Source organism: Suillus bovinus (assembly GCF_016758785.1).
Source record: "Suillus bovinus strain UH-Sbo-P2 chromosome Unknown EDB93scaffold_149, whole genome shotgun sequence".
Lineage (NCBI taxonomy): Eukaryota > Fungi > Basidiomycota > Agaricomycetes > Boletales > Suillaceae > Suillus > Suillus bovinus.
The window spans coordinates 15,065-28,015 of NW_024542205.1; the positions used below are offsets into that span (position 1 = coordinate 15,065).

The 12,951-nt window shown below is 44.0% G+C and overlaps 5 protein-coding genes across 5 annotated transcripts; 1 reads left to right on the plus strand and 4 right to left on the minus strand.

The window, feature by feature from the left end:
• Window positions 1-3,155: 3,155 nt before the first annotated feature.
• On the minus strand, window positions 3,156-3,480 carry EDB93DRAFT_1096539 (uncharacterized protein; the record flags this gene model as incomplete). The annotated part of the gene is made up of 2 exons (XM_041446792.1): window positions 3,156-3,325; window positions 3,381-3,480. Coding segments are annotated over 2 exons (270 nt in total), but the record flags the coding sequence as incomplete, so codon positions are not given.
• Window positions 3,481-4,156: 676 nt separating this feature from the next.
• On the minus strand, window positions 4,157-5,244 carry EDB93DRAFT_1332676 (uncharacterized protein; the record flags this gene model as incomplete). Its single annotated transcript, XM_041455257.1, has 5 exons — window positions 4,157-4,216; window positions 4,276-4,302; window positions 4,358-4,457; window positions 4,514-4,798; window positions 4,850-5,244. The coding sequence occupies 5 exons, from the start codon at window positions 5,242-5,244 to the stop codon at window positions 4,157-4,159; spliced, it is 867 nt and encodes a 288-aa protein (XP_041301024.1).
• Window positions 5,245-6,361: 1,117 nt separating this feature from the next.
• Window positions 6,362-7,064, plus strand: EDB93DRAFT_1109272 (uncharacterized protein; the record flags this gene model as incomplete). Its single annotated transcript, XM_041447941.1, has 3 exons — window positions 6,362-6,405; window positions 6,453-6,575; window positions 6,626-7,064. The coding sequence occupies 3 exons, from the start codon at window positions 6,362-6,364 to the stop codon at window positions 7,062-7,064; spliced, it is 606 nt and encodes a 201-aa protein (XP_041301025.1).
• Window positions 7,065-7,122: 58 nt separating this feature from the next.
• EDB93DRAFT_1257008 (uncharacterized protein) lies at window positions 7,123-7,548 on the minus strand (the record flags this gene model as incomplete). Its single annotated transcript, XM_041454038.1, has 2 exons — window positions 7,123-7,458; window positions 7,513-7,548. The coding sequence occupies 2 exons, from the start codon at window positions 7,546-7,548 to the stop codon at window positions 7,123-7,125; spliced, it is 372 nt and encodes a 123-aa protein (XP_041301026.1).
• Window positions 7,549-10,730: 3,182 nt separating this feature from the next.
• EDB93DRAFT_1109273 (uncharacterized protein) lies at window positions 10,731-11,456 on the minus strand (the record flags this gene model as incomplete). The annotated part of the gene is made up of 5 exons (XM_041447942.1): window positions 10,731-10,838; window positions 10,887-10,900; window positions 10,959-11,088; window positions 11,153-11,292; window positions 11,324-11,456. The coding sequence occupies 5 exons, from the start codon at window positions 11,454-11,456 to the stop codon at window positions 10,731-10,733; spliced, it is 525 nt and encodes a 174-aa protein (XP_041301027.1).
• Between the last annotated feature and the right edge of the window lie 1,495 nt (window positions 11,457-12,951).

Below are 12,951 nucleotides of genomic sequence, written 5' to 3' on the forward strand. Positions count from 1 at the left end.
AGGTATCTGGTCTGGACATCACTTGCCAGAGATTACCTATTGATCATAACTGCATTAGTCTCAAGTGAATGAGCCTTCTCACAAGGAGGTATTACAATCAGTAAGTGGTATAATTGACTTAAAGGTGACACAATTGTAATGATGGTCGTGGTGCTGGGCTTGGAACCAGGGTTTTTCATATCCACATCAACACCCAAAACATACACGCACATGTTTGATGCATGTCCGCATATGTCTGAGCCACTCCACATTGGACCTTCAGACATCGCATCGGCCAATTGCACTTCGCACGCACTTGTCCATCCCATGCCCTGTCTTTTTGAACTAGCCTCACTAGGTGCATAGTTATTCCCGTGCACATTTTCTGACATTCAGACCACATTCACAGCACCTCATGTCTTATTACATAGGACATCAGACCCAAAAAATATTGCTACTATCTTCGCCTATAGTATTCTGGATTTCTACATACTTACTTAAATAATCTGTAGTGACCCATAGCAATAATCATCCAGTAGTTAGGAGCTGTTTCCCGACTCTGCAGATCACCCAGAATATTCTCATAGTTCTTAGTTGCATTGCGAAATATCAATGTTCATTCACTGTCACAAACCCGCCATTCATTATACTCGCAATACCGCTCGCAACCCAACACTCATTACACAGTTTCCAACCTATACTTGTGAAGTCCGAAAGTCCGAAATCTCGAACATTGCACTTTGGCTTCGGACATCGATGTAAAGAGTAGATCTGGGCTGGGCTCTACAGAATGTGAGTCCCTAGTCCTGAGAGATGTGAGTATGCTTCGTCACAAGAGACAACCTAAAGAACTACCTTGATAATGCAAGGGAAGTCTTATACAGTTAGAGAGTAGACAAGATATTGGAGGTAAACCTCTCTAATGTTCGTCCAGAGTTCCGAGACTACATCCAAAGTACCGAGGTACTTGTCCAATGCGACCGAAAGTCATCCGAAGCTGCAAAAGTGTTGTCCGAAGTAGTGTGATGCCTTCCGAGGTTTGCGAGAGCTGTCTGAAGGTCAATATATGTCAGTGTGTTGATGTGTCGGTATGTCGATGTGTTGAATAACAATATAAGACTTTGTGAAATGTCCGAAGTCTGGAACAATGCTAATCTATCGGAACTCAAGAATAAACAAGGCGCAGAATTGGCAGCGGTCTAGCCAAACAATCGTTCCGAATGAACAAAGATTGATTGCGCAGTTACAATTATACTGAGGTGACTCTACTAATTACGACTTGAAGTAGGGGAAGTGAAGTGAAGTATCAGTAGCCAGCAAGCGAGATTATATCCTACTTCCATGAGAGACCAGAATCCATAGGCGAAACTAGTAGTGAGATAAGCAAGTCCAAACCTATGTAATAAGCCATGAGGCAAGCAGAAATGCAAGTATACATGTAATAAGCTGTGATGTGTACTGTTTATACGTATTCCAAGGCTCCCGACAGGATGCCAATGGAATTTATCCATGTAGCACTAAGACATAGTCAACATATAGTTAGAATAAGGAAAAACACACCAGCGAAGTCAAAAGGACGAGGATAGGACATGGTATGGTAACTCGCGAGGTTTGGATGGACCTCGGAATGCAAGAACTGCCTGCAGAAGGTTCAGACAAGTGCATGTGGCCTTCGGAAGGTCAAGGGAGGTCGGGGAATGGTATGGGAGGTTGGGGAATGGTATGGGAGGTCAGGGAATGGTATGGGAGGTTGGGGAATGGTATGGGAGGTCGGAGAATGGTATGGGAGGTCGGGAAATGGTATGGGACGTAGGTGTTGGATTGCCTGGTTCCGAGCCCAGCACCGCGACCATTGTTACATCAGATAAGTACCCTCGGACATCATCGGATTACCATTGGACATTGTTTCTTAGCTTTGGACATTTGTTATTTGCATTACTGACACATTTATACTACTAATACCAATTAGCAATCACACTTGCTCTGCAAGTATAGCAGACTAGGTCGTGCAAAAGATCTATCTAAATATTGTTGACTAGGTAGTACAATTTCTGCTGAGCCTAGCGGAGATTTACTCTTCACACCATTGAAGCTTTACAATGTGTCGAATACCTTCTGCATCCTAATCTTTTATTCTGCAAGCCTTGTCTGTTGGCTCTTGCAAAGCTTAAAACTGATGACTCCAATAATGAAGCAGAGACTGGCGAGGTTGCAGATGGTGATGACAAGGAGGGTTGGGATGAACAGATCTTGGACGAGTCAGATGATAGGGATGACATTAATATTGAATCAGCAGATCAGATCTAGTACATAGTGTAACATTGAGTATATTAATCTATTTGGTTGCCAAAAGCTATGGTCATGCCCAAGCCATTCCAGGCCAGGCCAAAGCTGTATATTGGTCTTTAGAGTTTTGCAGTTTCTTTTAGAGTTTGACAACTTGTTTAGTAGGTAGTCAAAATTTATTGATCACATGGTACTCATTTCTATTGAAACCCGTGGCAGGAGTATGGGTTCAGGTTCAGGTACTGTGACCCCAGACCCATACCCATACCCTAGTGATACCTGTATCTGTAACCTGTGCAGTACCCTAACTCTCTGTGCCCATTTCTAGACCTTTGTTGCACCTGCCTCCCCTTTAGGGTCAAATGCACTTATTGCCAAGTATAGTAGACTAGGCAGTGTACAACATACAACACAAAAATATCAGTTTGGAGTCTCATAGCACCACTTTGAGACTCTATGTGTTTTTTTTTCAGGTTCACTGTAACACGTGAGTTTGTTTTACTTTGCAGAACATATCCAAGACTTGTGTCCAACTCAATAAGACCTTCTGCTGCACCATTTTCCTATATTTTCACTCATAGAATACAAAAATGATGATAGACAAAGCAAAAAATCAAAACTACTTGAACAAGGTGTGTGCCAGCGCAACTTGGACTGGAAAAGGATGTGTCAAATAAAGGTACACTGAGAGCACCATGACACAAAAAGAACATGTAGGAGACTGATTGACAGTTGGCTTAAGTCAGGACATAGAAAAGGACGATGACAAGTCGTTCACCATATACATATTACTCTCCCATTCATAAAGCACCCACAAGTTCTGAATGAACATGAGGATGTGGCAAAACACTGCAGGAAAAAACCATAACAGCACTAAAGCAGTGACAATGTTAATAATGGGACAAAATAACACAAGAAGACAAGTACTGAATGAATCTCATCATGAATTGAGGAGTGAATTTGATCACTTTGCCTTGGTCATCTCTGGCAAATTTAAATTCCGCTGTAGCCAACATAGTAACAATAGCAAACCAGATAGAGACACCAGCAGCAAACTGGCCTGATCAAAGAGTAATTGGCTCATTGCATGCAATACAGCAATGGATTCAACCGACCTGGACATCTACACCAGCCAAAGCCAAACATATAATCAGCTGGATCATTGTCTGTCAGCACACCATTTGTATCCATGAACCTCTCTGGTATAAACTTAGATACTTTGGGGCACCACTTTTCATCCTGTGAAATGCACCTAGGGTATATCTTTCAGCATCTTGAAACCTGAAAAGAATGCACTGACCATAGGTTGCATAGGACAGTCACTCCTGATGTATAATGTTACTGATGATTTGTTCATTAGATGAAAATGGCGGACCTTTTGGGATGATGTAACCAAAGTGGCACGTGGCACGTGGCACTATAATATCATCTTCAGTGCAGGCTTCATCCATCAGCAAAGAAGATTACCAAGATAGGCTGCTATCGCAAAGTCTCCCATAGAACTGATTCAACATATGGTAGTGATGCTCTGTCTTCAAATGTGGGTAAGCGATCATGCCCAGTGAAAATCGACAAGAATGACGTAGATACAGTGTAGATATAGATCGAAAAAATATGAGGGAATGAATTTTTTTGTTATGTTTCAACCTCTTTAGAAAAGTGGGACTTTTCGAGATGAAAAACGATAGAGACCGAAACGAACTTTTAATGCTTCGATACAATTTTAGTTGGCTTTAGATGGGTTTTAGATGCAAACATGTGCTGAAAATGTTCCAATTAGATGGCATGAATAGGTATCTAATGCCATTGAATGATGTATCTATAGGTATCGCTATGGTTAGGTAGTGGTATCGCTGCGCCCGCGCCCACCATCCTGCCTCGTATCCATCTGCTACTCCTCATCTGTATCATCGCTGGCGCCGTTCCTTTTGGTTGGTCCAGCCGAGCCGAGCTATAAGGCAAATCATTGTTAGTATGAAGATACTCGCAGATATCATGAATACCACGCACCTGTAGAGCCGCTTTGTGCTTGTATACCTTCAATAATAGTGCTAGTCAGTAGATAAATGACATCAATACAAAAACGACATACCTCTTTGTCAGTCTTCGATAGACCGTTCCAGTAGGTTGCAAAGACACTTGCCGGTTCTTTCTGATGGCCGTTCGATTGCCATTCGAGGGCACAAAGATTCCTATAATAATAATAGTGTTAGCCTTACTTGCTGTGACCGTAATAGATAAATCTTACCGTGCCATGATCTTTGAGCTCACACGCATGGGCTTTGTGCTCAGCTGACGCTTCTTTGCAGGTTGGGCCTTCGAGTTGATTGCACTGGGAGTGGGCTCCATGGGGGTTGCTACCAGGAGTTCCATCTTGACAGCGAGGGAAGCTGCATTGGTATCCGATGGGTCATTGGATGGAGGGGTGATGATAGTCGGCTCGGTGCTAGTGGTTCCAGAAGTGGCAGAGTCGATGGAGGCAGGAGCTTTCTTTGGGATTGGCTTGGGGCGAGGTTTGAAGACAAGATTAGAACTAAATTAATAGTATCAGTAGAATGGAATTATCAATAGAGCGATCACTTACAGAGGATTGTTGACCTCCACAGTAATCACTTCCTTCTCTTTTCCTTTGTCGGTATGGGGAGGTGGGGTTGGTTCACGTTCTTCCACTTCGACTCGTTGTCTTTTCAATGCTGGTTCTGCGACAGGGTCGATATCAATGTTAACTTGTTTCTGAGAAGTTGAAGATGAGGAAGGAGGGGTAGCCGCAGGCATTGAAGAAGATGAGGAAGGGGGGATAACAGCAGGTGTCGCAGATGGTGAGGAAGAAGGAGGGGTAGCAGCAGGTGTTGAAGCCAGTAGGGACTTGTTGTTGTTGTTGTCATCGTCGGCAGTCTCTATGTCTTCGGACTTGACATGACCGCTAGTTTGTTTCTTCACAACGTGGTAGTTGTACCATTGGGAATAGTTGACGATCATTAATTTCATAGCTTTCCAATTGTCAGTGCATAGACTGGAGTTCAATGTAATGTTTGTGTAGCATGTGAATAAGCCAGTGTAGGACTTTGAGTGATGCTTGGACCAATGGATTCGGGCGCGAGACCTTGAGATTCGAGTTGTCGAAAACATGACAGCATGAAAAGACGGATGGTTTTTGCCCATTGTGCAGACACCGGCTGACCAGCTTGGTCTTGCAGGTAGGTACATGCTACATTGATGCCTCGTGCCATGCGTGTGGCTCCTCGCTTTTTCCCAGAGGATCCAGGATTGGCTGATGTACTTGATGGCATGTTCTCCTGCCAGTCTTTCTTCGTCCATGATCTGATCAGTGGGTAATCAATTGCATTGAGGTCATGATCAGAATCTTCACAAGTGACATCCAAAAGAGTAGGTTTTCGATCCGCAGTACTGTCACTCGCAACTGACAAAGAAGAACTTGATGCCATTGAGCTGGCAGAACCTCGACTGTTAACAAGTATGGTCCTGAGAGAAGATATACCATGACATCATTGATTGCATCAGCAAACATGGTCAGCAAACATGGTGCGCATATATGCACATGATATGACTGGAACTTACTGCAATGTTTCGCATTTCGTGTTCAGACACAAGTTTTCATTGACGAGTTGTGTTTTCTCTGACTGGAGAAAGGTGACTGTGTGCTGGAGTTCTGATATCTCTCGCTTCAATTGTGAGATCATGTTGACGTCAGGATCATTGGGAGATAAATGACCCTGATCAAGAAGAGCCCAGAGCCCTTCGTGCAACATGGTAGACTAATAACACGTGTATCTCATTAATGTAACAAGTTCTCTATCATAGAACTCATGGTATTATTGGTATCGCAATCACGCTGGGTATTTTGAAAATTATGTGAGCCGCCAGAATTAAGTTGTGGATTAAAAGAATGTTGTAGAGAAATTTGGGACATGAGGAGATTGGCGTATCCTGTTGGTGAAGTCGTTGTGTCGGGCATAATGATGGTGTGATGAGAAGGGGCGCTGCGGTACAAGTCAAGAAAGGAAACTTCGGACTAAGTTCAATTCATTCTATAGTATTGTCCATTCATCCTACATCCACTCAATGAGTTTTAGATATGTCTTTTGATCAGGATATTGATGGCTACGATGCTGATACTAGGTATGTTCTCCATCACTTCTAACACTGTTATTACTAATGTATCTTAGCATATCTTTCTCAGACAGTCGTTCCAGCACACCGAAGATGACACCCTCGGATGATATGTTTGTCAACCCAGCATACTGGCATGCACATTCAGAGAAAGAACACTTGATTAGACAGCAACTGTTGTGAGTCATTATTATATGATTATATCTTAGTTCAACAACTTATATTGAAGGCATCACCCAAATACTATGCCTCCCTGGCCTGATGAGCCCGAAAGCGACCCACCCGAGCCAACACTGCAGCAAGTCATCTCTCCTCCTCATGTGGACAATCCTGAAAGCATCACCGAGCCCGAAAGCGACCCACCTGAGCCAACACCACAGCAAGTCATCATCCCTTCTTGTGTGAACAATCCTGAAAGTGTCACTGAGCCTGAAAGCGACCCACCTGAGCCAATGGCACACTCGTCCACTATCACCAAACCAGTTCTCTCCATGCCCAAAAGTAATATGAAGTCCATATTTACAATACCAAGCCCACCACCACCTGAATCAATTTACTGGAAGTATGTGTCGAAGGAGGAGGATGAAGCATGGTACAATCAATTGCGTACAGACAAGAATTTTCTTGTGGTTCATGCAATGAAACAAGAACTTGAAGAAGCTCTTTAGTGATGCAGTAGTCAGATAAATAAACATGTTTGCATCTCGTATAAAAAAGTAATTGAACTCATTCTTCATCAAGAATACCCTCCTCTTCCACACCACCCATTCTTATAATGTCCAACCCTGGTTGTTCCACGAGGTAGAAAAGAACACCATCAATACCCGGAAAATTATGAGGAATCATAGCCACCACAGACTGTATAGTATGAATCTCGACAAGTTTCAATGAAGCATCTCCGCAATAACGACAGGCAAAGACCATTTGCGATGAGTTTTCAAATAGATCTGTGTGCAGCTGGCTGAATTCAGATACGAAAGCAAAGGTCTTCTTTTCATCGTGAAGCATCATATTGAAATAAAATAAGACTTCAGCAACAGTGGTCTTGCTGTCAATCAATAACTTTAGTGTGTGTGTCAATGTATAATACTAATAGAGTGACCATGAAAAAAATACCTTCACATTGCATGCCATTCTTGGTTGCTTGGACATAGCATTTTCCTTCCATGCAGACCGTGCAACTTGCCCATTTGGAAGGCAAAGACGAGCCCATCGAGTGATGAGAGGGGCAGAGGTAACATGGACATCATTGTCGGACAGGTAGCGAAGTAGTACTTGGGCCTCACAGGGACGTACTGCATGGGCTGTTCTCTCTCTTCACTGCAGCAGTAAATATCCCTGGCCGATATCCAACGAGCCCTTTGGGGAAGCATTATCTGATGGTTCAATTGTTGGAATGATAGCCTTGATGGCGTTGACTTGACAACGACGAGCAGCACGTTGAGAGAGATTAGCGTAGACAGAGGAGTTGTGTAGTCGTATCTCTTGAGCTAGATTGCCGATGGTTCGCTCCATCGTCCATTGTGACGAACAAATTGGTGGTCCCTTGTTGACTGTCTCACCAGCGATATGTGTGATCGAGTGGAGCCATGGTCGTACAAAATGAAGCCGATTGATCTGGCACTGGTAATAGAGCTCTTCAAATTCATCTGCGAAATTAAGAAGGTGATGGTGGCCTTCAATGAGATCAGATCTAGATATGTGGTATTATTGCATTAGACGTAGTCCCCGGGCAAGATGGCAAAAATGCAACCAATAGGGCTCAGGCAGAATGCCATAGAGTGTGGCTGGTGCCATGCCATACAGGTAGAGAAGCCATTCCCAGGCCTTATACCCACTATTGATCTTCTCTGCAGGATTACGAGGAGGTCGATTAAATGAACCTGGCAGAAAGGGTGTTGCATCTGTGATCAGAGATCCATGTGCCTTCCAAGTTGCCTTCATCAGAACAGCCCAGGCCCACGTGGATTTATCATCTGTAGTCTCGGCTCTAGAGGTTCCTCTCCAGAGGGGTAGAAGGAGATCGCCAGTATTGATGGCAGTGATGTGCATGATGTCAGAGCCAAAGCACAGCGGCACCAGCAAAATACGGTCAGTGTTGAAGCCGTAGAAGATGCTTGGTTTCGTAATGCCTGTCTCGAGGCGTGCAAGCTCATATTCGGCCATGTTGGAACAGCAGATCACACACTTGAGGTTCCATTCATAATCAAATGATCTGGGAAGGGGAAGCCAATCAATGAAGAAGTCGGGGTGATCAGGTTGATCAGTACCTTCAGGTTGACGTAGGGCAGGATAGTATGTAGGTGCACCTGGTTTGTGTCTCCCTGGGAGTCCGCAATAGAGACGACATGTGAATCTGCCATGGTGACCCACAAGGCCAGTAAGAAATGCCATGCCGGGGCCGTCAGCTGTTGCAACAAAGAGAAAGGGATTAGATTGAAATAGAGCCTTCTTTGCACCATCCCAAATTGGAAGCCCTTCTGTCTGAATTGCATGAAGATGGTGTAGGCCAGGGAAAATGAAAGAATCTAGATTTTTGGGTTTTTTGGGGCCAGGAATGATACCACCCAGGAGTATGTACTTCTTCTTGTACCGGACGTCTGGCGCATGATCAAAGATTACCCAAATATATATCCAACAGTCAGATTGTTTGGATTCATAGAGCTGGGCACCATTGATCGAGAACATAAGAACTGCATCACCATCTTTAATTTTGCCAGATTGGCATGCGTCCAGATATTGCTTCCCATGAAGAACATCTTCATATACCTCCAGAATGCCGTCGGTTGTCTTCAATTCATCAATATCTTGTTGGTGTACTCCTGGGGCCATTACATCTTCTTTGCCTGGTCTGGATGGCGCCATAGGGCCTGGAGCTGCAGTCCAACAGGAAATGTGTCAAATGTTTTCCGAGCTACCTTCTTGTGAGGTGAGCTTTTTTTGGCGTCCCATTGATCTTCTCCACATCGAGGGCAATGATCGAGCTCAGCATACGGACCTGTGAATGCAAGACATGTGTTGGTACACATGTCATTAATGATCAGGATGACACCACTAAGTTCACAGACAGCTTGCTTAACCCGGTAATGACTGTATACATCATCTTCAGGGTGTCGTTTGATCGTGGCCTCGCGGATAAGATTGTAAGCAGCGATTGTTGTATTTGCAAAGTAATATTTTAACGAAAGGATAAGATCAGGATCTGACATATCGGGGAGTTCACGGGAAGGGTTTCGAAGTCTGTCTAGTGCGTCTGGAGGTAGTTTAGAGTGTGCATCGTCTAGGGATGCTTTTCAGAGAGCAGTAATGAATGACATCAAATCCTGGGCATCTTCAAGGCATGCCATCTGCTGTAGCTTGTCCAAGTCCTCGTCTGTCCAGCCCATGGTTCCCAAGTCAGTGTCCGCACCCTCGAGATCGATGTCATCCGGGGGCATGTCTTGATCAAAGTTCTCGGGTATATTGTCCTCAACACGAGATTTCTCTTCCTCCTCCCTGTCCTTGGGTCCTGTATCAACACGAGCTTCCTCTTCCTCCTCCCTGTCCTCAGGCCCTGTATCACCAAAATTGGTGTCCTCAGCACGAGCTTGCGCTTCCTCAACACGAGCTTCCTCTTCCTCCTCCCTGTCCTTGGGTCCCATATCACCAAAATTGGTGTCCTCGAGGTGATCAAAAGTTCCATTGAGTGTGTCAGGGCCTGGGATATTGTCAGCAGCCTCAGGTATATCAAAATCTTATTATTCATATCAGCAAATTGATATTTATCTCAGGGTTATGAACACACCGTCTTCTGTGCCATCAATGGCAATAATCCGATCATCCTTGTGCTTCGATATGGGTGGCTGTTCAGGGTGATCAGAAGCATCCAGAGGATGCTTGCTAGACAATGGCACTGGTATAGGAGCTGGAGTTTGTGCAGGAAGTGGTGGGGGGAAAAGTCTAGCGAGTCTGTTGGGTTTGTGCCGGAAGTAAGTAGTTCAGGGTACGTGCTTGGGCTTGCCTTTGTTCTTCCGAAGGCAGGCATCACAATCACATATGTAAGTATCAGTACCGTTTGCAAGTCGATGTATGCCAGCCTCGAGGCTCTCGGAGGTTATAGAATTCATGTAGCTGTGTGATCGTGATCAAGGAAGTGTATATGCGCAATTGCAATGTTAATCTAGGCGTAGCTTTGCAACATTTGCAGCAAATACACTGCAAATTTCTTGCAAGTTTGGACTTCGCATTTAATTTTACAATTTGCATTTTTCCATCTCGAATTATTTAGATTGCTATCTATATCATTTGGTACTTAGACGTGTATCGCTACCTATCTACCTCATTCTTGTCAATTTTCACTGGGGATCATGTCCAACCACTGTGTCAATCTCCACTTGTGCGTGTTTTTGAACATCTAGGTAAGATGCCATGGCAAGAGCAAAAGCTATCAAGACTGAAGTAGTCTGTAAAAAACTTCAGTGATTGACAATATAATTCGGACATCCACTAACCATTTCATATGAACCTGCGTAGATATGTATCAAAGATTAGTATACCATCCCTTGTAAAAAAGAATAACAGACCTATAATAGCAGTAGTAGCTGCTATCTTTAAGGCAGCCTCAAACAATGGTTTGGATGTCTGATCTTGCTTGTCCATTCTTTGAAGATTTTCTTCCACCATCGAAAACTGACCAAGGGCCAAGTTTTCGGCCTTGATGGTCATGTAATCAATAACTAGGACAGGACTGATGTTTTCAAAACTGAAGGATGCCCACCATATGCTGTTTCATATATCGAAATGGCACCTCTGTCATTTCAGTCATGAGTTTGGTTGATGCTTGAGCCTCACATTTGATTGAGAATCCCCAGCACCAGTCAGGTAATGTCAATACGACATCAGAGTACAGGATGTCAGCTATGTTCATCAGAAAAAGAGCGGAGCTCACTGAAGGGGAACATTTTGAGCAAGATTGCTCTCTCTAGGATTATCACCTGAAAGCCAATAGCCACTGCATTTTCTACGATTTGAACCAGAGGATCATCTCGAGGAGTGGTTTGGTAGCCATATGTTGCTGACATTGTGACTGATGATGAGGATCTATGAACGGGTTGATGATCATCTCATGAGCCTGCTTGATCTGCATTGGACAAAATTTGAGGACAGATTCGGAATGGTAAGTTTGGTAGAAGAGTCATCGGCAAAGACACCATTCATCACCATAGCTTGCCAATCCAAAGTTGACCAACCAACCAAACCTATATATACTTCATAATTATTAAATGGAAAAATGTCAGAAGAATGCACAGCACAAGTGTGGCTATGTATGGATTGGAGTAAATGTGAGAACACTTATTCATTAAGGCCTCTGCAATGTGCTGAGAGTTGATCACTACTACTTCCTGTCCTAGATGTCGCACAAAAACCAAGTCTCCTGATATAATGATCTGCATCACATACCATAATGCTTTCTACTATGTACCATAAGCAGCAGCCCATTCTGTATAAGTCAATCAAGGCTCCTTGGTGTTGATAGATAAGATGTTTCCTAACAATGGGAGCAGTACTGGGCCAGGAGGAAGGCAAGGTTTGTTTTGTCTGTTCCTGATCATCTGCTTGAGGTATGTGATGACAACAAACGAGGCAGGTAAGATAGCGAGGATAGCAAGGCGACTATCAGGGGCCATGATTCAAACAATGGTTAGCAAACCGATGTGCAACCAACCTTATAACCACAGGAAGTAGTCGATTACGTCGATTATGCAACTCGTTGATCATTGTATCTTCTATCTATCGACGCTAGCATATATTTATACATATTACTTGTCGCCCCAATCACGTCGATTGATTCAGATCTGCAGGGCGGTGAATGATGTACCAGTGGGGAGATCCTATGATTATAGAGGGATATGATCATAGAAGGAAAAGACATACTATTTAGGTAGCCAAATCTACGCTATCCTTGCAGACCTTGAGGAGAACGACGGGGAGTTAAGTATGGCCGGTCTATGTCAAGGCCAAAGTCTGGGGGGTGTTTGATGGGTTCAAACAAGTTTCGAAGCTGTTGGTCTTGATATCATCCCGTCATCAATGTTCAGCCACTGTGAGGCTGTCTAGTGCTGTCTGTTGGCACGGTGGGCAACGTGAAAGGCGATGGGACGAAGGATTAATGAGAGGCTGACAGTGAAGATTACGGCGGGTTCCGGGAGAGGCTGACGCAGCAGGATATGAATTCAGTTGTGGTCGAGAAAGTTTACATCAGATTCATGTCGTGATTTATTCAAGTGACTTGGACTTACTTACATACGAACATCATTGAACCCCCTCGAACATGCACATAATCTTTGACGGAAGAGTGACCCCACAATAGCAGAGTCGGACCACAAATCCCAAGAACGTCACGGATATCGTAGGTTTGCTTTATTCACAACGGAACGCGAGAATCCAATGATGGAGAATTTGGTGGCCGGCATCTTTCAACTTGTGGTCATTTCTAAACTCCGACGTGCATACGCGTCGTTTGAACACTGCAGCAGTTTCATACCGTTTATAATGTCGGTCGACCTCACTAGTACT